We start from the raw sequence: 23,995 nt of genomic DNA on the forward strand, positions 1-23,995 counted from the left end.
AGAGAGCACAACCAGTTCTGCCTTTTCCTTAGGCATCTATGTATGATGATCCAACGCAGGTTGTGGTGCCAGGGCTGAGGTTGACACCAAAGCCAGTGTGAAACTCACAGCAGGTTCAAGCTAGTGCTGAGAGCAGGTTTGTCAGTGGAAATTTCAGTGGGAGGTCTTTGTGGTTCCTTGTGGGCACAGAGGCGCACCAAAGGGGATCCGTAGGATGCCAAAAGTATGCAGCATGACTTCACAGAATTCCTCAAACTGCTGCAATGTTGCAGATGGGTTCTGAAATTCGGATCGCCTTTTGACGAGTTGGAATTGGCTTAAAAGGAGATTGAGCCCTGGCGCTGGGCTGAGAAGCAAGTTGACACTCTTGCACGTTTTCTGCCATTCGATTGTAGCAAGAAGGGGGCGAGTCCCACTTAAACTCCATGTGCTTCTTTCTTGGCTTACTCAATGACTTTGACCGTGACTATGATCTGCCATGGGAATGACTTTGGGAGCAGGGGAGAGGAACCTTCTTTTCAACCTGGACCAGTTATGGCATGGGGTCTTCCTGTGTTTGGCGACACACACCTTCACCCGATGGTCCCCATAGCCTTCAGGTTCATATAAGCACAACTGCTACAGGCCTTAGAGTCATGTTCTGACCCCAAGCACAAAAGGCCAACCTGATGGGGATCTGCACAGATATCTATTTGCGACTGTGTCTACAAGGTTTGAACACTGTGAGATCTTAAGAGGTGACATTTCCCCTGCACACAGTTATATATATATATATTAACATTTTGAGAGAAAAGTTGTTTCATTAGAAACAAGAGGTAATTCAGGATCCACATTGGGTCGTGCAAAAAGAAATCAACTGATGTCAGTGCCCATGGGTGGTGCTTATACATGGCTCTGCACGTCAGTTCCGGAGTAAAAGGACGTTGATGGGGAGCCACAAGACACCACTGATCGTCACACAGGTGTATTGCTGAAATGTTTCAAGATCCAGATGCCTGAGAGAATATTAATAAAAATGAGGAATCTGCAGTTAGAAGCATGTTTCAAGCAACAGGTAGGAAAACCAATGTACTTACACGTAACCTTCACCTGAAGTTCTGCAAAGCAGCAAGCTGGGCTAATATGCCTATTTATTGCCTACTGCATGTACATATTAGAGAGAATTAACTAAATGTTCCAAACGTTTACAGTTAACTGGACAAAATACAAAAGGGGTTTTGTTGAAACAATTTACACCATGACTTTGTAAGTAACTTGTTGCTTTTACTCCATGCACCATGTTGTACACCATCCACGGAAATTCTCATGATTTTCAAATTCTACACTCTAACCATTAATCCTACCAAGAGAACCTACATCTTACGTTTAGATTTCAGCGCCACTTACTTTCTATAGCCAAGTAAATTTTGCGTTCTCCTTCTTTTGGCTCCTTGCCTGGAGGAAAGTATGTGCCTCTGATGGTGATAGCAGCTTCAGAATATTCACTGATTCGCTGCAATGCTTCTTTAGACGTTACCTTCCACCGAGCAGTCTGAAGGAGGATTGGAAAGAAACAAAAGATGAAATATACAAATAACAAGGAATACTGTGCTGTATCAATTAGTCTAACACAGTGGTTCCCAACCTGTGGTCCGGGAGCCTCGTCAGGGGCTCTGCGACTGCTGAGAAAATGAAGGAATATTAACAGATTAGGTCCCCAGCTTTCAGTAATGACTTAGTGGTGGGGTCCCCGGACTCCAATAACAATTAAGTGGGGGTCCCAGTAATCATGAACTCAAAAGGTTGGGAACCACTGGTCTAACACATACAAAAACCTAGTTTTAAAAGCTTCAACTAGGAACATATGATTGTTCTGGCTATTTGGAAGCCATATTAAATTAATATATGCCATTTACTATTGCGTAGAACAGCCTTGTTGCCAACGTTATAAATAATACCATTGCTCGAGGCAGATGAACGAGTTACTTACCTTCGGTAACGACTTTTCTGGTGGATACATTAGCTACCTGTGGATTCCTCACCTGATGAATACTCCCATGGCGCCAGCATTTGACGGAAATCTTCTTACTAGTCTCTGCACGTCGACGAGGACGTCACTCTAGCCCACGCGACGCCGTCTGACGTCATACAGGCAATAAGAAGTCCTCGCCGACGTGCCGATGACAGTACCAACATTTTTTACGTGCATGAGAATAATAATAATAACCCAATGCAATGAAAGAGCAAAGCAACATCTCTTAATATTGTAAATCACACAACATTGCAATAAAATAGCTGTAGATTTAATATAACCTTTTTTTTTTTTTTTTTTTAAACAAATAAATATATTTATACATACGAATCATGTATATACCCAATATATATATAGATTTATATATAAATATACACATATATACAAATATCATACATGCAAAATGTATTGCAACTTTGAAGACCAAAAGGAGCACACTCAAGGATTGCTTGGAGAGACCAAAAAGGCAACGGGGAGGCGGGTGGGACCGTGAGGAATCCACAGGTAGCTAATGTATCCACCAGAAAAGTCGTTACCGAAGGTAAGTAACTCGTTCTTCTGATGGATACAACTACCTGTGGATTCCTCACCTGATGAATAGAGTCCCAAAGCAGTACCACGCCCGGCGGTGGGTGCCTAAATGGTCAAACCAAGAAATCCTGCAGCACTGACCGTGCAAAATGACCGTCCCTTCTGACCTCAGAGTCCAAACAGTAATGTTTCACAAAAGTGTGAAGGGACGACCAAGTTGCGGCCTTGCAGATGTCAACCACAGGAACACCCCTGGCCAAGGCCGAAGAGGCCGACTTAGCTCTGGTGGAGTGAGCTCTAATGCCCTCAGGCGGATCCTTCTTTGCCAAAGAGTAACAGATTTTAATGCAAAGAACAACCCACCTGGAGAGTGTTCTCTTGTGGACTGCCTTTCCTCTCCTCTTGCCCACGTATCCGACAAACAGCTGATCCTCCAGCCTGATATCCTTCATTCTGTCGATATAGAAGCTCAACGCCCTTTTTGGGTCCAGGCGATGTAGTCTTTCTTCCTCCTTTGAAGGATGAGGCGGAGGATAAAACGTGGACAAAGTGATTGTCTGAGCCAAATGGAAGGGTGAAACAACCTTCGGAAGGAAAGCAGCCTTGGTCCTCAACACCACCTTATCCCCATAAAACGTTATATAAGGGGGTTTAACCGATAAGGCCTGCAACTCACTCACTCTCCTTGCAGATGTTATAGCTACCAGGAATACTGTTTTAATAACCAAATATCTTAAGGGGCAAGAATGCATAGGCTCAAAAGGGGACCCCATAAGGAAAGTCAGGACCAAGGACAAATCCCATTGAGGCATAACGAATGGTTTTGGAGGATATTGATTCAGAAGACCTTTCAAGAATCTGAGAACAATAGGGGATTTAAATAACGATGGTTGGTCTGGAAGACAAATGAAGGCTGACAAGGCCGACAAATAACCCTTAATGGTAGCTACTGCACAACCTTTCTGCGCTAGAGACAGTGCAAAAGACAAAACATGTGACAGATGAGCATGTAAGGGATCAATCTGTCTCTCTCCACACCACATAACAAATTTAGACCACCTATTAGCGTAGATAGATTTAGTGGAGTGTCGCCTGGCCGCTAAGATAACATCCACTACATCAGGCGGGAGAGAGAAGGAACTCAGGTTGCCCCGTTCAATCTCCAAGCATGTAGGTGCAGACTCTGGAGGTTGGGGTGTAAAACCTGCCCCTGCGACTGCGAGAGGAGGTCTGCCCTGAGAGGGAGACGGAGCGGAGGGCACAGTGAGAGTTGGAGAAGGTCGGAGTACCATACCCTCCTTGGCCAATCCGGAGCTATTAAGATGACTTGGGCCCGGTCTTGGCGAATTTTCCTCAACACTCGAGGAATCAAGGGTATGGGGGGAAACGCGTAAAGCAACTGGTCGCACCAGGTTATCTGAAACGCGTCCCCCAACGCTCCCTGCATCGGATACTGGAGGCTGCAGAATAACGGGCAATGCGCGTTCTCCCGAGTGGCAAACAGATCTATCCGAGGAAACCCCCACATCTGGAAGATTAAACAGACTTGATCTGGATGGAGACGCCACTCGTGGTCTGCCGAGAATTGGCGACTGAGACTGTCCGCACGTACATTCAAGACCCCGGCCAGATGATTTGCCACCAAGCAAATCTGATGGTCCTTTGCCCAGGACCATAGCCGAAGAGCTTCTCTGCAGAGAAGGTACGACCCTACTCCTCCCTGTTTGTTTATGTACCACATCGTGGTAGTATTGTCCGTCAGGACCTGTACCGACTGACCACGAAGGGATGGGAGGAAGGCCTTGAGAGCCAAACGTACAGCCCGTAACTCCAACAGATTGATATGAAACACCTGTTCCTCTGGAGACCAAAGCCCTTTGATCTCCAGATCCCCCAGATGAGCTCCCCATCCTAGGGTGGAGGCATCCGTTATTACCGTGGCCACTGGTGGCGACTGCGCGAACGGCTTCCCCTGTGAAAGATTGTTGCCCGCAATCCACCACTTCAATTCCACAGCAGCATCTCTGGAGATCTTGACAGTACCTTCTAAATCTCCCTTGTGTTGAGACCACTGCCTTCGGAGGCACCACTGAAGAGCCCTCATGTGCCAGCGAGCATGCGTGACCAACAGAATGCAGGAGGCGAACAGACCGAGCAGACGAAGGACCTTGAGGACTGGAACTACCGCTCCATTTCGAAACATTGGAACCAATTCCTGAATATCTTGAATCCGCTGAGGCGGAGGAAAGGCTCGACTCAATGTTGTATCCAGTACTGCCCCTATGAACAGGAGGCGCTGAGAGGGCTCCAGGTGAGATTTGGGCACGTTCACCGAAAAGCCCAGGTCGAACAACAACTGGGTTGTTGACTGCAGATGATGCGACACAAGCTCCGGGGACTTGGCTTTGATCAACCAGTCGTCCAAGTAAGGGAATACTGCTATCCCCTTCCTTCTGAGCTCCGCCGCAACCACTGACATCACCTTTGTGAAGACTCGAGGTGCTGAAGTAAGACCAAACGGGAGGACCGCAAACTGATAGTGCTGCGACCCTACCACAAACCGGAGATACTTCCTGTGCGACTTGAGTATCGGGACATGAAAGTAAGCATCCTGCAAGTCGACAGACACCATCCAATCTTCCTTGTTCAACGCCAAAAGCACCTGTGCTAGGGTCAGCATCTTGAACTTTTCCTGTTTGAGGAACCAATTCAAGATCCTCAGATCCAGGATTGGTCTCAACTGACCATCCTTTTTGGGAATCAGGAAGTATCTTGAGTAACAACCTCGACCCTTTTCCTGCTCTGGGACCAACCCTACCGCGCCCTTTGAAAGGAGGACTTGAACCTCCTGTTCTAGCAACAGGAGGTGTTCTTCTGAACAATAAGATGGGCGGGGCGGGATGAGGGGCGGGAACTCCCGAAAGGGAAGGGCGTAGCCTTTTCCCACAATGCCGAGAACCCAAGTGTCCGTTGTGATAGACTTCCACTTGTGGAGAAAACGCTGTAATCTTCCCCCTACAGGAGAGGAGTGAGTGGGAAACGGTGGAAGCCTAAGGCTGCTTCCCCTGCTGCACCCCTCCAGAGGACGAGGAAGAGGCAGAGTGCTGTTGAGAGGCTCCTCTGGTACGGACCCCACCCCTCCCCCTCCCTCTAAATGACCTATAGGGGAGGGAAGAGGCGGGTTGCTGGAACCTCCCCCGAAAGGAAGAGGAATAAGAGCCACGCCCAAATCCCCGAAACCTCCTGAAAATTCTAGAAGAGGCAGAGGAAGAAGGAGCTTGCAGTCCTAACGATTTGGCTGTGGCTCTGCTCTCCTTAAATCGTTCCAAGGCTGAATCTGCCTTGGCTCCAAACAGTCTGTCCCCATCAAACGGGAGGTCCAGCAGGGTCGACTGCACATCCGCAGAGAACCCTGAGTTTCGGAGCCAGGCCTGTCTTCTTGCCACCACAGCCGTGCCCATCGCCCTGGCCACCGAGTCGGTCGTGTCCAGCCCAGACTGGATAATCTGGGTCGCGGCAGCCTGGGCGTCCGAGACCACATCCAAAAGACCCTGGGGAAGCTCCGTGAATGAAGACGAAATATCATCCATCAGCGCATGGATGTACCTCCCCAGAATGCACGTGGCGTTGGTGGCCTTCAACGCCAAACTGCATGACGAAAATATTTTCTTGGACTGCGCATCCAGTTTCTTGGAGTCTCTGTCTCCAGGCACCGTCGGGAAGGAACCAGGCGCTGACTTTGAGGAACAGGAGGCTTGCACCACCAAGCTCTCCGGCGTAGGGTGTCTAGAGAGAAAGCCAGGGTCAGATGGTGCAGCTCGATACCTCCTGGCCACAGCCCTATGAACGGCCGAGGAAGACACCGGCTTCTTCCACACCTCCAACACCGGATCCAGCAAAGCCTCATTAAATGGCAAGAGAGGCTCAGCTGCAGCAGAGGCCGGATGCAATACCTCTGTCAGCAAATTCTGCTTTGCCTCTGCCACCGGCAAAGGCAGGTCCAAAAAGCTTGCTGCCTTCCTCACCACAGCATGAAAGGAAGCAGCCTCCTCCGTATATTCCCCTGGAGATGAAAGGTCCCACTCAGGGGAAGTGTCCAGCCCACTGGCTGTATCCAGACCATGCAGTCCGTCTCCAGAGTCCTCAATCTCTCCCTCCTCTAGGACTCGCTGGTACTCTTGCTCTTCTAAAAGACGGAGAGCACGCCTCCTCGAATGAAGTCTCTCCTCGATACGCGGAGTCGACATGGCCTCCGCCGACGTCGAAGAACGGCGCCGATCTCCAGAAGCATCTGACGCCACGTCCGGCGCCACAGGCAGCTTCGGCGCCGAGGCAGGAGCCGGAGGACGAGGTCTTGGAGCCGATGGACCAACCGGAGTCACAGGGCAAAATCCTGACTTCGACGGAGGGGCAACCTCCGGGGCCGAAACATCCGAAGCCACCGGAGCGGCCACCGACGCCGGCACCGGCGCCGAGCCCACATTCCCAAAAGGGAGAAAGGGCATAAAGGGTGCCGGCCGAAGAGGCGCAGGATCACCCAACGAAAAGGCCAAGGGCCCCGAAGGACCAGCCGGAGCAGCTCCTGGAGCCATCTGCTGAAAGATGGTATACATCGCATTAAGAAACGCGGTACTATCGGCTCCAGGAGTGGGAAAAGCCGGATACTGGGGTGCCTGGATCGAGGGCGACCCCGACCTCGACGTCTGCGACGCCGGAGAAAACACAAGAGGCTGCACCACCTCAATCACTGACGCCTGACCAGGTGAAGTCGGTGACGCCGGAGAGGGCAACGGCGTCGATGGATGCGGCGTGACCGTGGGGCTGACCTCCCAAGTCCTCCGACGCCGAGCCGAAGGTGACCTCGAACGAGACTCCTTGCTGGAGTGACGTCGTGAGTCTCTACGGCGCCGGGAGTCTCGATGACGCCGGTGAGACCTTGGCGAAGAAGACTTCTTATGATGTTTCTCCTTCTTCTTTGACTTTGCCATGAATAACTTGGCCTCGCGCTCTTTGAGGGCCTTCGGATTCATGTGTTGACATGAATCGCAAGTCGAGACGTCGTGGTCGGAGCTCAAACACCATAGACAGTCGGAGTGAGGATCTGTAACTGACATCTTGCCCCCACACTCTCGACAGGGCTTGAAACCCGACTTCCTCTGAGACATTGTTACCGCAGAGAAGACTACGCAGCAGACAATACACTGTAACCACGAAGGTAACAGTAACTCCCTCGAAGATAACCGTTTCGAATGCACGGAAAAAAGGGAACTGTCATCGGCACGTCGGCGAGGACTTCTTATTGCCTGTATGACGTCAGACGGCGTCGCGTGGGCTAGAGTGACGTCCTCGTCGACGTGCAGAGACTAGTAAGAAGATTTCCGTCAAATGCTGGCGCCATGGGAGTATTCATCAGGTGAGGAATCCACAGGTAGTTGTATCCATCAGAATAATTATAATACAAAGTTGAGTTCATGTGTTTGAGTTAGGCATCTGTGCAAGCCATTTAAAACTCAAGCAAATATTGTAATGTCTCCTCGTTAACTGGGTTAACAGAGTTCTATGTCACACGATAAATCTGTTTGATTCTCATGGCCGTACATCTCAATTAAGCTTGATGTGTCAGGATTGTTATGCCTCTGTTCAGCTAAGTGCTGTTTAAAGTTTACAATATGTCTTTATACACAAGATGACTGCGAACTGTTTACAAGGGGGTAAGCAGGAGAATTCTAGTTTTGATCTAGACAAAAAGTTTGCAGATCTAATATTTCTCAGAATGGTTTGAAAGGCAAATGTTACTTACTCAGTAAGCATCTGTCCGTGGCAAGTAGTGCTGTAGATTCAGATGCTCTGACTTGTTGCATGCTTCTGCCATCTAGTGTTGCTTCTGGAGTGTTGCAAGTTGTTTTTCTTTGAAGAAGCATTTTGAGTCACAGGATCAAGTGACTCCTCCTTCTCGGTGATATGCTCATGGGCACCAACTACTTTGTTAGATTGTTTTCCCACAAGCAGGTGAGAAAAGGAGTGTAGAGGAAGTATAGAGAAAGATGTCCATGCAAATATAACTATATATGTGCAAGTATATACAAATATAAAGTACCTGAAATGGTCACAGGCGTCTGGGAAGGAGGGATGGAGTAGGTGAATCGATAGTACTACATGCCACAAAAAGATGCTTACTGGGTAAGTAACATTTTCCGTTCGATGGCGTGTGTGGCTATAGATACACATGCTCTGCATAGACTGTAAAGCAGTCCCTCCATGAAAGTGGTGGCTAGCCTGTGGGAGTTGCAGTTGACAGGAAATGTTTTCTTAGTAGTGCTTGGCCTACACTGGCTTGCCGGTGTGCAAGTACGTCCACACAATAATGTTTTGTAAATGTATGTGGTGTAGGCCATGTAGGTGCCTTACAAATGTCATCTATGGGTATCTTTCCAAGGAAAGCCATAGTGGCTACTTTCTTCCTAGTAGAGTGTGCTCTGGGAGTGACAGGAGGTTATCGCTCTGCTTTGGCATAACAAGTCTGTAAACATTTTATTATCCCTCTAGCTATGCTGTTTTTGGATACTGGATTGCCTTTGTGAGGAAATAAAAAACATATAAAGCTGTTTAGTTTTCTTGAAGTCTTTAGTTCTGTCAATGTAACACATTAATGCATGTTTAACAACTAAAGTGTGGTGGTTCTTTCTGCAAATGAGTCAGGCTAAGGAAAGAAGACTGGTAGTTCAATGGATTGGTTGATATGGTATTGGGAAACAACTTTAGGAAGGAACTTCGGGTTTGTACGAAGGACCACCTTGAATCTATGAATTTGGAAGAAAGGTTCTTTCATGGTTAGGACCTGGAGTTCGCGAATACATCTGAGTGATGTGTTAGCGACTAAGAACACCACTTTTCAAGAAAGATACTGAAGAGGGCATGAATAAAGTGGTTCAAAAGGAGGGACCATGAGCTGGGTAAGCACAATATAGAGATTTCAGGATGGTACAGTAGGGACTCTGGGTGGAAAACTCCTTTAATAATTCTTTTAAGGCCTTCCATGAAAACTTTGATGACTGGGATTCTGAACAAGAAAGTATGTTGTTTGTTCTGTAGATATGCAGCTATAGCTGCAAGATGTAAGCGAAGGAAAGGGTAGGGTAAATTTGCTTTCTGTAAGTGGAATAAGTAACCAACAATGTCTTTGACAATAGCTTTTATGGGATTAATATGCTTGGGTTGGCAGTAGCATATAAAACGTTTCTGGTTGTGGGTCTATAAGCTTCCCTGAGAATGTCCATAAATTCTGCAGGCAATCCTAAGTAACCAAACCCCATGACTTCAGGAGCCATATCGAAGGGTGAGTGACTCGGAGTCTAGATGTCTGATCTGTCCTTGAATTTGAGTGAGAAGGTCTGGCCTGTTGGGGAGCTTCTCGTGAGGAATTACTGAGAGGTCCAGAAAAGTTGTGAACCATAGCTGACGCGCACAAGTGGGAGCTTTAAGGGTCAGGGTGAGAGATGTCTGCCTGATCCCCTGAACCAGAAATGGAATGAGAGGGAGAGGTGGAAAAGCATAAGCAAATATCCCTGACCAGTTCATCCAAAGAGTGTTGCCTTTGGATAGAGGATGTGGCTACCTGGAGGTGAAACTTGGGCTTTTTGAGTTTTCTGCTGTGGCAAAAACTCTATCTGAGGAGTTCCACACTTTAGAAAGTATTTCTGAAGGACTTGCAGGTGGATTTCCCATTCGTGGACTTGTTGCTGGAGGTCTGCAAATTCGTCCATTCCTCAGAGATACCCTGTCACCAAGTGAATGTGGTTGTGGAAAGTCCACTTCCATGCTGTCAGACAGTTGTGAGAATTGGGATGAACGTGTCCCCCCTTGTTTCTGTAGACAATACATGGCTGTCCTGTTGTCCGTGCAGACCAAGACAACCTTGTGAGAGAGGGGATGAAGAAATGCTTTCAGGGCTAGAAATACTGCCTGAATCTCGAGGTAACTGATTTGTAGGAGATGGTGACTGATATTCCTAAGGCCCTGTACTGCGAGATCTTGAAGGTGAGTATCTCAGCCCGTCAGTGATGCCTCAGAATGACCTGAGGAACAGGGTCCAGAAAAGGCCGTCTTTTCAACAGGATGGTGGAGTTCCACCGTTGCAGACAGCAGTGAGTATGACAGCCTAAGGATACTAGATCTTCCAGGTGACCCTTTGACTGAGACCACTGACGAGATAGACACTACTGTAGGGGACACGTGGAGTCTGGCGTAGGGAACAATAGCAATGCATGAGGCCACCATCTCTAACAGGAGCATAACAGTCCTGACTGTGTATGTACAATTCTCTTGAAACTGCGGAAGAAGAGACAGAAAATTGAGAACCAGAGCCTGATTGGAGTATGCTATCCCTCATTCCACATTGAGAATAGCTCAGAAATAGGGATGTATTTGAAAAGGTTGGAGGTGGGATTTGAGAAAGTTCAGTGTGAATCCTCAACTTGTGCAAAAGGTCCATCATCATATCGGAGTGTAATGTTGGCATTGTGCTGGCTTTGATGAGCCAGTCGTCTAGGTAAGGGAACATGTGTGTGTTGTGACTCCTGAGATGTGCTGACACTACTGTTATCCACTCTGTGAAGACCAGGGGAGCTAGGGTGACTCCGAAAGGAAGGACCTCAAACTGGCAGTGTTTGCCTGAAATTATGATTAATAGAAGATGAAAGTAGGTGTCCTTTAGATCATAAAATTGCCCTGTTGTAGGAGAGGGATAATGTTTTGAAGAGTAAAAGTGATAGTGTTCTGACAGAATGTAGTAGTTCAAAGGTCTGAGATTCAGAATAGGCCTGAGAGAGCCATCATTTTTGGGGAGGTGGAAGTATAGGGAGTATACTCCTGTTCCCTGGTGTTGTAATGGAACAGGCTCTATGGCCCCTTTGAGAAGAAGGGATTGTACCTCTTGTTTGAGAAGGATAAGGTCTTCGCGGGATAGCCTGAGCGTGCGAGGGGGAATGTTTGGAAGGGTGGTAATGAGTTCCAGACATTAACCATGTTGGATAATGGAAAGGACCCACTGGTCCGAGGTGATCTTGACCCATTCTGTATGAAAAGTTTGTACTCGCCGCCCGACAGGTGTGGAGTGGTAGGGTTACTTGGGGGGGGGGGGGAGGAAAGGTGTGGGGAGACAGAATAATTCACTGTTTTGATGTGGAGGTAGAGCTAGGGGTGGTAGTGCTCTTACCTCTGCCTTGGTTGTTACTGCCTCTTTATGCTCCCCTGAAGAAACCTTGAGAGTAGGAGGTTGAAGGCTGTCTGGAATGGAGGGTAGAAGCCTCTGAGGTTGTCGATTTATGGCTTCTGCAGTGTCCCCATCTTTTTTCCAAATTCTCAAAGGTAGGGTCCACTTGAAAAAATGCCCCTTGTTGAATGGCATATCGAGCACCACTTGGTGGACCTCTGGATTGAAGCAACAGCATCGAAGCCAGATGTGTTTTCTTAGTAGGATACTGGTCTTTATACCACGTGCAGCGATGTCTGCGGCATCCAAGGTACAACGGATGGAATCATTTGTGACTGTTTGCCCCTCAGCAACTATCTGTCGTCCTCTTTTGTGGTGCTCATTTAGGAGATATTGGAGGAGCTCCTCCATTTCATCCCAGTGAGCCCGCTCCTATCTTGCTAGCATGGCATGTGAATTGGCGATGTACCAATGATTGGCTGTCTGTGCAGCCACCCTTTTGCCAGCAGCATCCAACTTTTTACTCTTCTTGTCTTGCGGAGGAGAGTCACCTGTGGCCTGACTACTGGCCTGTTTCCGTGCAGTGGTGGCCACTATGGAATCTGGCGGTACCTAGGATCTGATATATAGTGGATCAGAGGAAGCAGGTTTATATATTTTATCTACTCTAGGGGTGATAACCCTAGAGCGGACAGGTTCTTTAAAAATGTTGTCTGCATAGCGAAGAACTGGATATCCCTATGTGTGGAAGTCAGGGTATCAAAAAAGAAGTCCTGCTCAATGGGGTCCCTGTGCAGCTCAACATTAAGGAAGGTAGCTGCCCAAGCTATTACCTGCTGGAAGTATGTAGTATCCTCTGGTGGGGAGGGTTGTGCGGGACACTAATCTTGGTATGTACTTATCATTGGATTGGGGTCATATGTGCCCCATGGATCTGTGACTTGCTGTCTCCCACCCAAATATTTCCAGATAAAGGGGAACCCTGAGGTGTCATATCTCCTGCAGTAGGACAGGCAAGTGAATGAGGAGGGGAGAAGGGTAGAGGAGAAGCAGGGAGTGGAGGTGGTGGTGAAGGTGGATCACGAGGAGGATGGGGAAGAGGAAAAGGCTTGAGAGAAGTGGTGGTAGCCTTACCCGTAGTGACCTTCTTTGGAGGTGGTGAAGTGTCCAAAGCCTCTTGGAAGGACAGTTTCATCTTGAGTGTGAAGGGGGGAGGGGGGGAGAAGCAATAATGTGTCCTGAAATTCCTGGATACAGAGGTAGTGCTGTTGAGCATCCATCGTTCCCAAAATAGGTGCAAAGGGTGATGGCGTCGCTACAGACTGGCTGGAGTCTTTCTGCTCCGAAGGTGTTGGCTCCCTTGATTTCGGCATCAACGGTCTCGGTCAGTGTGTTTTTGCTGCCACCAAAGCAGAGGTGGAAGCTGGTCTACTTTGAGCAGAAGTACTTGGTGCTGAAGTCTGGATCGAGGTGGCTCGGACTGAGTAGCTGGAGGTCAATGCCTAAGAAGATGTTGTGGTCTTGGCTATTTTCAGAGCCGAGACGGAAAGCATTGCAGCCTAAGCAGTTTTTCAGAGCCAGCAAAGCCTGGTGACCATGGCAGTCAGGCGACCTCTGTAAGAGGCTTTTTAATAGCCTTAGGGTGGGCAGGAGGGGCTACAGTACTCACTGGTTGTGCTGATGTTACCTCGTGGCTTTCAGTATCGACCGAACTTTAGAGTCTGAGTCCTGGATGGGGAAGGCCTCCTCTTGTTCCGGCTCCTCCTAGGTGTGCTCCTCCCCAAATGTGTCTGGGATGTCGGCCAGAGTACTGAGCGCCATCCCCAACCGCCGAGCTGTTGGGTCCCAAAGTGTCTTTTCGACTGGAAGGATTTGCAGCCGTCATAAGTAACTTCCTGGTGAATGGAGGAGAGGCACAAATTACACACCAAATTTTGGTTGTTTGGGGGAATTTCGAGTGGCACCGAGGACAGAAACAAAATGGCCTCTGTTCCATCAGCTCAGCATATTCTTTGGTGCCACCTGGTGAGGGAGGGTTGAAACAGGAGAGGTTGCCCCGGAGGGCTTGTGGTCGGTGTTAGGACGAATGAGTGGAAATAAACGTGAAAATGGAAATATGCAATCAAGAAACAATACATTCAAGGGATGATGGAACGAAATTTTTGAGCTAAAGCGGGTCAAAAGATGGAGGGAAGACATACAGGTCTGAACCAGACAGTGGAGAGAAAACAATCTAACAAAGGAGTCCATGCCCATGCGCAGAATCACTGAGGACTCACTCGATCCTGTTACTCGAAAATGCTTCTTCGAAGAACAACTTGCAACACTCCGAACCCAACGCTAGATGGTAGGAGCATGCAGAGCATGTGTATCTAAAGCCACACATGCCATTGAATATATAATTTAACCCTGGGGTGACACTCATTTTAATTATATGCACTCTTCCCGACAGAGACAGATTGAGACAGACCAAGAAGCAATATCTCTCCAAAGGTCTTCAGTGAATAGGGTAAATTTATCCTGCACCACATCCTGCTACACTCCGTTAAGACAGATCCCCAAATATTTTACATTATGGTCCTTTCAGCAGAAAGGGGCACTGCCAAGGAATATTTCAGTTGTCACAGATTAAGGGTAGGTTTTGCATTTGTCCCAGTTAATCCAGTATCCTGAGAAAACCACAATATCAGAAAGTACATTATTGAGGACCTTTAAGGAATTCTGTGGCTCTGAAAGCGCAACCAGGATATTATCACCAAAGAAAAGGGCTTTATGCTCACCTCCTATGGTCTGGATGCCCTTGATCATCCAGTTGTCCTTAATTGCAACTGCTAACTGCGCTAGTGTGATGATGAACAAAAGGCAGGGAAAGAGGGCACCCCTGCCTGGTTCCTCTGTAGATGTGAAACAGTGGGGATACAAAGCCATTGCATGACACTGCAGTTGTGGTGCTACAGTACAATCACTTGACCTTGGTGATTAATTGTTCACCTAGTCCAACCGGCTCCAGCACTAGAGACAGGACTCACCACTTAACCCTATCAAATGCTTTTTCGGCATCCAGGGATACAGCTACTTCTTTGTCTTGATTGTGCAGAACTTGCCAGAATATATGTGAGAGCGACCACTTGTAGGATACTGAGGAGCGATAGGAGACAAAACCTACTTGATCAGGCAGTATTATTGGTGGGAGTATCTTCCCTAGTAGAGCAGCAAGGACTTTAGCAAGAATAATGATGTGTGTGTTAAAGAAGTTGGCCTATAACTCCTGCAATGCACGGGGGTCCCTGTCAGGTTTCAGAATAAGGGAAATGTGTGCAGAATTGAAGTCTGAGGGAGGCAGCGAGTTTGGGGTGATTTCCACAGAGTTTCTGCAGAGGAGTATATTATTTTGCATATGTTAATCTTATAAAATCCCGTAGCATAACCGTCTGGGACCGGAGCTTTACCTGCAGACATCACACCAATATGCTGTGCTATTTCTTCCTCTCATATTTTGTCTTCTAATGGCTGAGCTAGTTCTAGGGTAACATTTGCAGAGGTAGGCGAAAAAATTGTTTTCATGTATTTGGGAGTTTGTAGTGTCAGACTTAGAGTGATTCATAAAAGTCCTTAAAAACCGAGTATGTCGAGCAGGTGTCTTACTCTGCGCCCCAATTTATAATAGATTGCCGGTATGGCATGTTGTGCTTCCCACTGCCTAAGCGGAGTGCAAGGAAGCCACCTTTTTTGCCTCGCTTTTAATGTCTGTTGCAGTTGGAACAGCACTTTTTCTAACTGTGATGTAAGGACTTGAGGTCGAATTTAGCATTTAGAAGGTGTGTAAGCGACAACTTAAAGTGGTCATGTTGACAATTCTTGGAGAGCTCAGTTTCCTTTTTGTCTAACAGTACCCACTGCTCAGTCACTTTTTCCCCCCCTCACCACAGTATCTTATAAGGTACCTCTTATGTAAGCTTTACCTGCTCCTCAAAGCAACTGAGATGAGTCAACTGTACCTTTCTCTGTCAAATAAGTGGCCAAGAAAGATTATAGCTGTGTCTCATCTTTTTCAGTTTATGCTAGGACATGTTTCATTGTCCCTGAGGGGGATCTGTGAGCCAAGATCTAAATAGATCCGTTTAGTATCATGATCCGAAAAGCTACAAGAAGTAATAGCAGAGGATGTAACCCTTAGAAGTAAGGTGTTATATACTAGAAAGAGGTCTATTCCATTGCAGGTACCATGAACATACAATGTAAATGTACAGTCCCTCCCTCTTGCATATGCCACACGCCACAGGTTTTGTGAGCGTTGCAGTCTTGCATCATGTCTTTGAGTAGATGCCAGTCGCTAGGATGGATGATATTACAGTGATGAGGTTTATCTAGGGAGATATCCGCACTTGTTTCCAGTTCCCACCTGTAAGTATTCTGCTCATGGGCATGGATAACTGAAGTCTTGAAAGGCTTCTAAAGATCATAACCTTTCCCCTAATGAGGCATACATGAATCCCACGATCATTGTTTGTTGCAGTATGTTTATCTCGATTAAGATAGAATGCCCTCTGGGGTGGGACTGTCTCTGTGTGATTCTTGCAGAGACACCTTTGAGCAGCAAGACTTTCATCCCTCTCCCTTTCCGCTGTGTTTTGGATGTGGTGGATGATGTTTGCTTGAGAAATACACCTTTTCCACCCAGTCTTGTTTAAGTTTATTGCTTTCTGGGGAGAGAGGTGTGGCTCTTGTAGTAGAGCAAAGTCAGGGAAGAGCAACTTCAATCAACTGAGGGTTTTCTTCTGTACGATGTAATGTGTTAAGCCACTGACGTTTAATGACACGACTGACAGGTCATCAGGGACAAGCACAGACTGGGTACTAGCAAAAAGGAGGCTGGCAGGGCTCAGTGAGTTACCTACTTTACCTAAAAAGACATGTATAGGACAAGTAAGTGGGTTAGGACAAGTAAGTGGGCTAGGACAATCCTAGTATTTCTATGGTGGAGGTCGAATGAGCTCTTACAGCATAAAGCGTGGGGGAGGTGGGTATAGTTCTACTGGTGAGTGTGTTGGTAGGTACACACAGGAGCGGATTTGGATAGAGGTGGCAATTGAATGTAACTGTTCTGAAGCCGGTGTATGGAAATATGTTTATTAGACAGTCGGGACGTTGCTATAGTCAGACCGTGTGATTGGGCATCAGGAACAGAGGACAGCTCTAGCATGGTGACGTATAATAAAAGTCACTGGGGCAAGATAACTAGGCAATGTTGGTGGGTAACAGAGTAAAGTGCAGTGGTAGGGGGGACTTTGAGAGCCAAACCAGAAGTGACTTGTACAATAATCCATCCCTCATGCGAGAGGAGTTTCTGTGGAATCTTGCAAGGCTGTTAGCAGTCAGGAGTATAGGAGTGTAGAAGGCCAAGGCTATAGACCACACATACCACTATGAAAAGGTTTAGGTCTGTGACAGTAGAGGAATGCACTGCCTCCTACCAATGTATCAGTCAAGGTTATTCTTATACAAGATTAATTCCCATGCTAAAGTGGACTGAAAAAAATGGCAATAAATACTCCCTTCCAGCATCAGGAGTGAATGTTTAAAAAATGAAGTACCAACTACTGTGGAATTAGCTTCCATATGGACTCCATGTTTTAGTTTGAACAGAAATGTTGATTTGTTTTGAGTGTAGGAGTTTTTACGGCATTTTCTAGGTTTCTCTCCCATTGTCCACTGTCAGGTGACCTTGTTGAGGCTGTCCGTTTTGGAGGCATCATCAAGTGTGGGCATTTTATCTATAGTGCTTGAAGAGCATATGATGTTTGGACAAAGGTGAGCAGTATTTATGTCAGATGACATACAGGAGTCCAAAACGTTTTCCATTTGGCCTGAATCACTGAATTCTAACATACGTTCACAGGTGATCAGCATAGTGGCCGGTTCCAGGAGGCGATAACTAATAACCAGCTTTTTAAGTAGTATTCTTTGAGCCAAGAAATGCTTTCACATTTGTTGGGTCTCCACTGATAAAACTTGGTAAGCGTAGATTCTGCGGTCTCCAGAAGGTAAGGTGCCTTTAGGTTAGGCTCCTTGTAATATTTGGTTGTTCGGCTGAAACTGGAGTGGGGGCTCAAAGGACAGACCTGTGATTTCTGGTATAAAGCTTTTAAGGAGGTTTATCAAGTCACTCTTTTCAGGGGTGCCAGCAATAATGGAAAAGAATAAGTTCTCTTTGCGGTTTCTACCTTCTAGTTCAATGAGTTTGGCATGCATACGCATGTGATCTTACTCTCAACCAACCGCATTGTCAACTGTTTGTTCAACATTTGTTAGTCTTTGACACTATTAGGCAGGCATTCAATGCTGTGATGCCAGTTCTAAGGGAAGATATTGTTGACCGCCTTGGCTATATTCCCTTTAATGGCGGAGCACACATTTTAAAAGCGGGACGTTCTTTTAAGATTACATGTAGGACAGTATTTTTTGACATAGTAACTGGTGGTGGCACTGTTTTTTTAGCTTTGCTAGCAACTGTCTCCGCTGTCATGATTGTTTTGAAATATTGGGGATGGCAGTTTGGGATTGGGGTGGATTTGGGGGTTGGGAGGTAGTCTACCTGGGGTGGTATTCTAAAAAATGATCTATTGGATGTGGGGATCATAGGATGGCATGGGCTGTATAATACTTGAGGCAAAGAAGAGGTACCACGAGACACAATCATATGAATGCTGTGGAGTTCGGGGCTAGACCCTACAACAAAAGGACACCCACTTCAAGGTTTGGATTACTCAAACAGTTGTACGCAGATCTAATCTTGCTCTTGGTGCTACTATCTGTGAAAGCGCAAACAAAAGGAACGACAAATGTTTGCTTTAATCAGTACTGGCAAAAAGCACTAGCCCACTAACCCACTTAAGCAGTGCCAATAGTGTGCTATTCAACTGGTGGGGAATTAAGGATGTTGTCTCTTTTGGAAAACTTAATCATACACATGTCTGGAAATTTGAGTTTTAAAACTGTTTAATCTTGCAGGAGGCTCTCTATTGAACTTCATGGGAAAAAGTCTACCTCCAATATGGCCACTGAAATCCCCCATCCTCATTTTATTTCTACCACCATCGAGTTTGGGACTCAATACCTGGGGTATGACTGGTACTCTCTCCACTTTTGGCATTTGGAATCAAGACCTCTTACTGCGAGCTGGCAAGTTCACGTCACTCCAATCAGCAAGTGAGTGGCATGTTGTGTTGCAGGACTGGCAAGATCCTGACCGTTTCAAGGCTGCTTGCAGTGTATTGCAACATGCCACCACCAACATAGAGCGTGCTGCAGCACGTAGAACAAGGTTCTTGTTAACCTCGATTTCTGCAACCACCTCACAGATGGTTAGATCACCAGAGGGTGAGGCAAGTAGTACATGCTCATGGCAACCAAAACTGGATTGCTATTCTTTCACATCCAATATTATATTACATGAAGGCAGCTGCTGTTTTTAGGAGTCACCGTTTTTAATTGTGTTTTTTTCAACAGACCGGTGATTGGGTTTTCATTGGGACATGTTCTGTGGAGATTCGTCAGAATTTTCATCTCTTCATTGTGGTAATATGGTTCTATTTTATTTTTGGGATGAGCCCACTAAAGCATGACTTTTTGGGACCCTGAGACCTTATCCAGATTATATCATTTTTACTTCAACCTTTATTATTATATGGAATATTATTTGGATGTACTCCTATGAAGGACTGTACAAGTTACTTACCTTTGGTAAAGAAATATCTGGTAGAGACATATTCTAGTTGCAGAATTTCCCTCAGGTGTCAGACTGAATCCAGAGATTTTTCTGCAAGGAATACCCTTGCGGGCCGGGATGTGGCATTGGTCGAGTCCGCGGGTGTCGTAGTCACTGTGATGACGTCGGGAGTAGTACATAGATGTCCCCTCAGTGCAGTTACATCAGTTTCTTTTAACGGCTTTCCACGCCAAAGCGCAGAGCCACTAAGAACACTGAGATTGGTGCGCCAGAGCTAAGGACCTGAAGGGGGGAATCCCTGTCCCTAGAAATCATTCGCAAGCGGGGAGGTTGGGTGGGTTGGTAAGGAATCTGCAACTAGAATATGTCTCTATCTGATATTTCGTTACCGAAGGTAAGTAACTTGTACATCTGATAGAGACTTCTAGTTGCAGATTCATTACCTTAGAATAGATACCCAAGCAATGCCATCCTCGGTGGTGGGTTGCGAATCAAGATCACACTAGGAAGTCCTGCAGGACTGAACGACCAAAGTAGCCGTCCCACGGACCTGACTCTCCAGGCAGCAAAGTTTAGCAAACGTGTGCAGGGATGGCCACGTAGCTGCCTGGCAGATATCCAGGACAGGAACTCCGTGTGCCAACGCAGTGGAAGCTGCAGTTGCTCTGGTGGAGTGAGCACTCAAGCTCTCAGGGAGTTCCATCTTGGCCAAAGCGTAGCACATCTTGATGCAAAGAAGTACCCATCAAGAGATAGTACGTTTTTGCACCACGTTCCCTTTTTTCGCACCCACATACCCGACAAAGAGTTGATCGTCCACCCAGAAATCTTTACTACGATTAAGATAGGTGTTGGGGGTGGGGGGGCATAGAAAGTAGGCATGGAGATGGACTGGCCGACATGAAAAGGCGTAACCACCTTTGGAAGGAAGCAAGCCTTAGTGCGCAACACCACTTTGTCAGGGTGCACAGACAAGTATGGAGGTTTGGAGAAAGGGCCTGAAGCTCACTCACCCTGCAAGCAGAGGTGATGGCAACAAGAAAGACAGTTTTGAAGGTGAGGAGCCGTAAGTGGCAATTGTGCATCAGCTCAAAGGGAGTAAACATTAAATAAGCAAGGACAAGATTGAGGTCCCATTGAGGCATGATAAATGGAGTGGGAGGAAATAAATGGGTAAGACCTTTTAGGAATCTTCTCACAATAGGAGATTTAAAGAGCGAGGGCTGATCAGGTAACCTAAGAAAGGCCGAAATGGCAGATAAATACCCTTCAAGGGAGCCCAAAGCAGAGCCCTGCTGGGCCAAAGAAAGAATGAACAAAAGAACCTCAGATAGAGGGGCAGAGAGGGGATCAGTTGGTGCACCATGCCACAAATTTATGCCAACGACAGGCCTATACAGTTTTGGTGGACGGGCGCCTGGCTGCCAAGATAACATCACAGACTTCGGGTGGAAGATCAAAAGTCGTCAACTGCAGCCACTCAATCTTCACTCATGAAGGCGGGGATTGGACAGGTTCGGGTGGAGAACCGTCCCCTGTTGCTGCGACAGAAGATATGCCTGAAGAGGCAGTCTGAGTGGAGGATCGATGGCCATACTCAATAGCTCTGGATACCATACTCTCCGTGCCTAGTCCGGAGCCGCAAAGATGACATGGGCTTGCCGTTCCTGATCTTCTTGAGAACTCTGGGCAGAAGTGGTATAGGCAGAAAGGTGTAAATGAGGCCGGAGTTCCACTCGAGACGAAAAGCGTCTCTGAGCGAGTGCTGCCTTGGACACACCAACGCACAAAGCAGTTGACATCGCGCGTTCTCTGCGGAGGTGAACAGATCTAACCAAGGCTCTCCGCACTGCTGAAAGAGACCTTGTGCCACCTCCCAATGGAGACGCCATTCGGGATCGGCTGTGCATCAATGGCTGAGATTGTCCGTTCTGGCGTTGAGAAGCCGCCAGATGTTGAACCACCAGGGAAACTCCCTGATGTTCCAGGCATGCCCAGAGATGCAGGGCCTCTTGACAAAGGGTCCAGGACCCTACTCCGCTTTGTTTGTTGCAGTACCACATGGCGGTAGTATTGTCCGTGAACACCTGCACTACTTTCCCTTTGAGAGGGAAGAAGTGCTTTCAACGCAAGCCTGATCGCCCAGAGCTCCAGAAGATTGATATGGAGCTCAGACTCCGCCGGAGACCAGAGGCCTCTGATTTCCGCCTCTCCCATGTGGCCGTCCCAACCCAGAAGTGACACATCTGTCACTATAGATAGATCAGGTTGGGGAAGGGAGAGCGATCTGCTGTGGACCCAAAGCAGATTTGAAAGCCACCACTGCAGGTCTTTCGCAGTCCCCTCTGAGATCTGGACCATGCTGGAGAGATTCCCCTGATGCTGTGACCACTGGAACTTTAAGTCCCTCTGCAGAGCCCACATATGCCATCTGGCATGTGTCACTAGTAGGATGCAGGAGGCCATGAGGCCCAGCAGCCTCAGTCAGTCTCATCGAAACCCAAGACAGAGGCTGAAAGATCGGAATCATAGCCTGAATATCTTGGACTCGCTTTTCGGGAGGATAAGCCCGAAACTGCACTGTGTCCAGAACAGCTCAGATGAAAGGGAGCATCTGAGAGGGAGTCCGGTACGACTTCGGCACGTTTATAGTGAACCCCAGCGTGTGCAGGAGGTTCGCTGTAGTCTGAAGGTGGGAGCCGATTTTCTGGGGCGAGTCTGCTTTCAACAAACAGTCGTCGAGGTAGGGGAAGATTGAGACACCTAACCTGCACAGATGAACTGCAACCACCGCCATCACTTTCGTGAACACCCAAGGGGCGCTGGTAAGGTGACCTACCACAAATCATAGGTAACGTCTGTGGGCAGGCAGGATGGGGATGTGGAAATAAGTGTCCTGCAAGTCCAACGCTACGATCCAGTCTCCTGGGTCTAAGGTAGACAGAACCTGAGCCAGGGTAAGCATTTTGAAGTTCTCCTTCTTGAGGAAGTAGCTGAGGTCCCAAAGGTCTAGGATGAGACATAAGCCGTTGTACTTTTTTGGCACCAGGAAGTAGCAGGAATAACAACCACAACCTACTTCATGCACAGGGACCCTCTCTATAGCTCCCTTGGCCAAGAGAGCCGCGACTTCCTGCCGGAGAAGTGCTAAATGATCCTCCGGGAGATGGCTGAGTGATGGAGGCATGGCTGGTGGGGAAGATTCGAAAGGGAGGGAGTAACCCTTTCGAACGATCTGCAAAACCCACCTGTCCGCAGTGATGGATTCTCAGTGAGACAGGTGATGGCGAATCCTGCCGCCAACTGGATGGGAGTGAGGGGATGGACTAGGAGGGTTTGGAGGCTGCAGTGGGGGCAGAGTTGGACTGGGCAGACCTCTGGTTCCCTGTCCCACGTCTGATTCCACATACCCGGCCACTTAGCGGATGAACAGAATGGGTGGCACGGTGGCTGGGCGAGGGATGCGACAGGGAGCCCCTTCCGTGGCCACGAAAGGGGTGAAAAGCAGACTGCGTGGGCAAGGGGCAAAGGAAAGACCAAGGGACTGAGCCGTAGCCCGGGAGTCCTCGACTCTCTCCAAGGCTGAGTCCACTTTGTCTCCGAAGAGATAGGAGCCATCAAAGGGCATGTCCATGAGTGACTGTTGGACATCTCCAGAAAAAACAGAAGTACGCAACCAGGCGTGGCATCTCAAGGCCACTGTCGTGGCAAACGATCTGCCCAGAGAGTAGGTCGTGTCCAGCCCACATCGGATTGTGAATTTCGACGCATCTCTCCCGTTGTTGAAAGCTTGGGAGACGATGGCACGGGCCTTCTCTGGTATCTGCGGCAGGACTTGCGCAATCGCATTCCACAGAGAGTGGGTACAGCGGCCCAAAAGGCATGCGGTGTTCACAGACCGCAGCGCGAGACTGGAGGAAGAAAACAACTTCTCCCCAAATTGTTCCAGCCTTTTTGATTCCCTATCCTCGGGTGCGAAAGGGAATGTGCCTGAAGAAGAGGAAGCCTGAATGACAAGACTCTCAGGCATGGGGTGTTGGAAGAGAAATTTAGGGTCATTCGGAGCAGGCCGATGGCAGCGTGCGATAGTCCTATTCACAGGAGCCTGTGTTGGGTTGGGACCAAGTACCCAAAAGGACATCGGTGAGGGCTTCACTGAACAGTAAAAGGGGCTCAAATGTGGAAGCCCCTGGCTGAAGCACCTCCGTCAGGAGGTTGGACCTGACCTCTACAGTAGGTAGCTCAAGGCCAAGGACCTCGGCCGCCCTACTGACCACCATACCGTAAGTCGCTCCCTCCGCTGTAGCCACAGTAGGAGACAGCATGTCAGGGTCTGGCGATGTGTCCAGTCCACTGACTTTGCCCAATTCCTGTGCCCAGTCCAAAGATGGGTCATCTTGGTATTCCATAAGGGTCCAGGGACCCCTCCAAATCGTCGGGGATAAGGATCGGGTCTACGTCGATAGTGGGCACTACCGATGTCAAGAGCGTCGACAATTGACCCGGTGCAGGA

At 47.9% G+C, this 23,995-nt stretch overlaps 1 protein-coding gene across 1 annotated transcript in view; it reads right to left on the reverse strand.

The window, feature by feature from the left end:
* Positions 1-23,995, reverse strand: part of DDX46 (DEAD-box helicase 46) — a 669,293-nt gene that overhangs the window by 48,458 nt on the left and 596,840 nt on the right. The window contains exon 21 of the mRNA XM_069199247.1: positions 1,387-1,531. Within this exon, the coding sequence (XP_069055348.1) occupies positions 1,387-1,531 (145 nt within the window). The remainder of the gene's footprint in view (positions 1-1,386; positions 1,532-23,995) is intronic.

The sequence above is a fragment of the Pleurodeles waltl genome, chromosome 7, assembly GCF_031143425.1.
Source record: "Pleurodeles waltl isolate 20211129_DDA chromosome 7, aPleWal1.hap1.20221129, whole genome shotgun sequence".
In the NCBI taxonomy this organism is placed as follows: Eukaryota; Metazoa; Chordata; class Amphibia; order Caudata; family Salamandridae; genus Pleurodeles; species Pleurodeles waltl.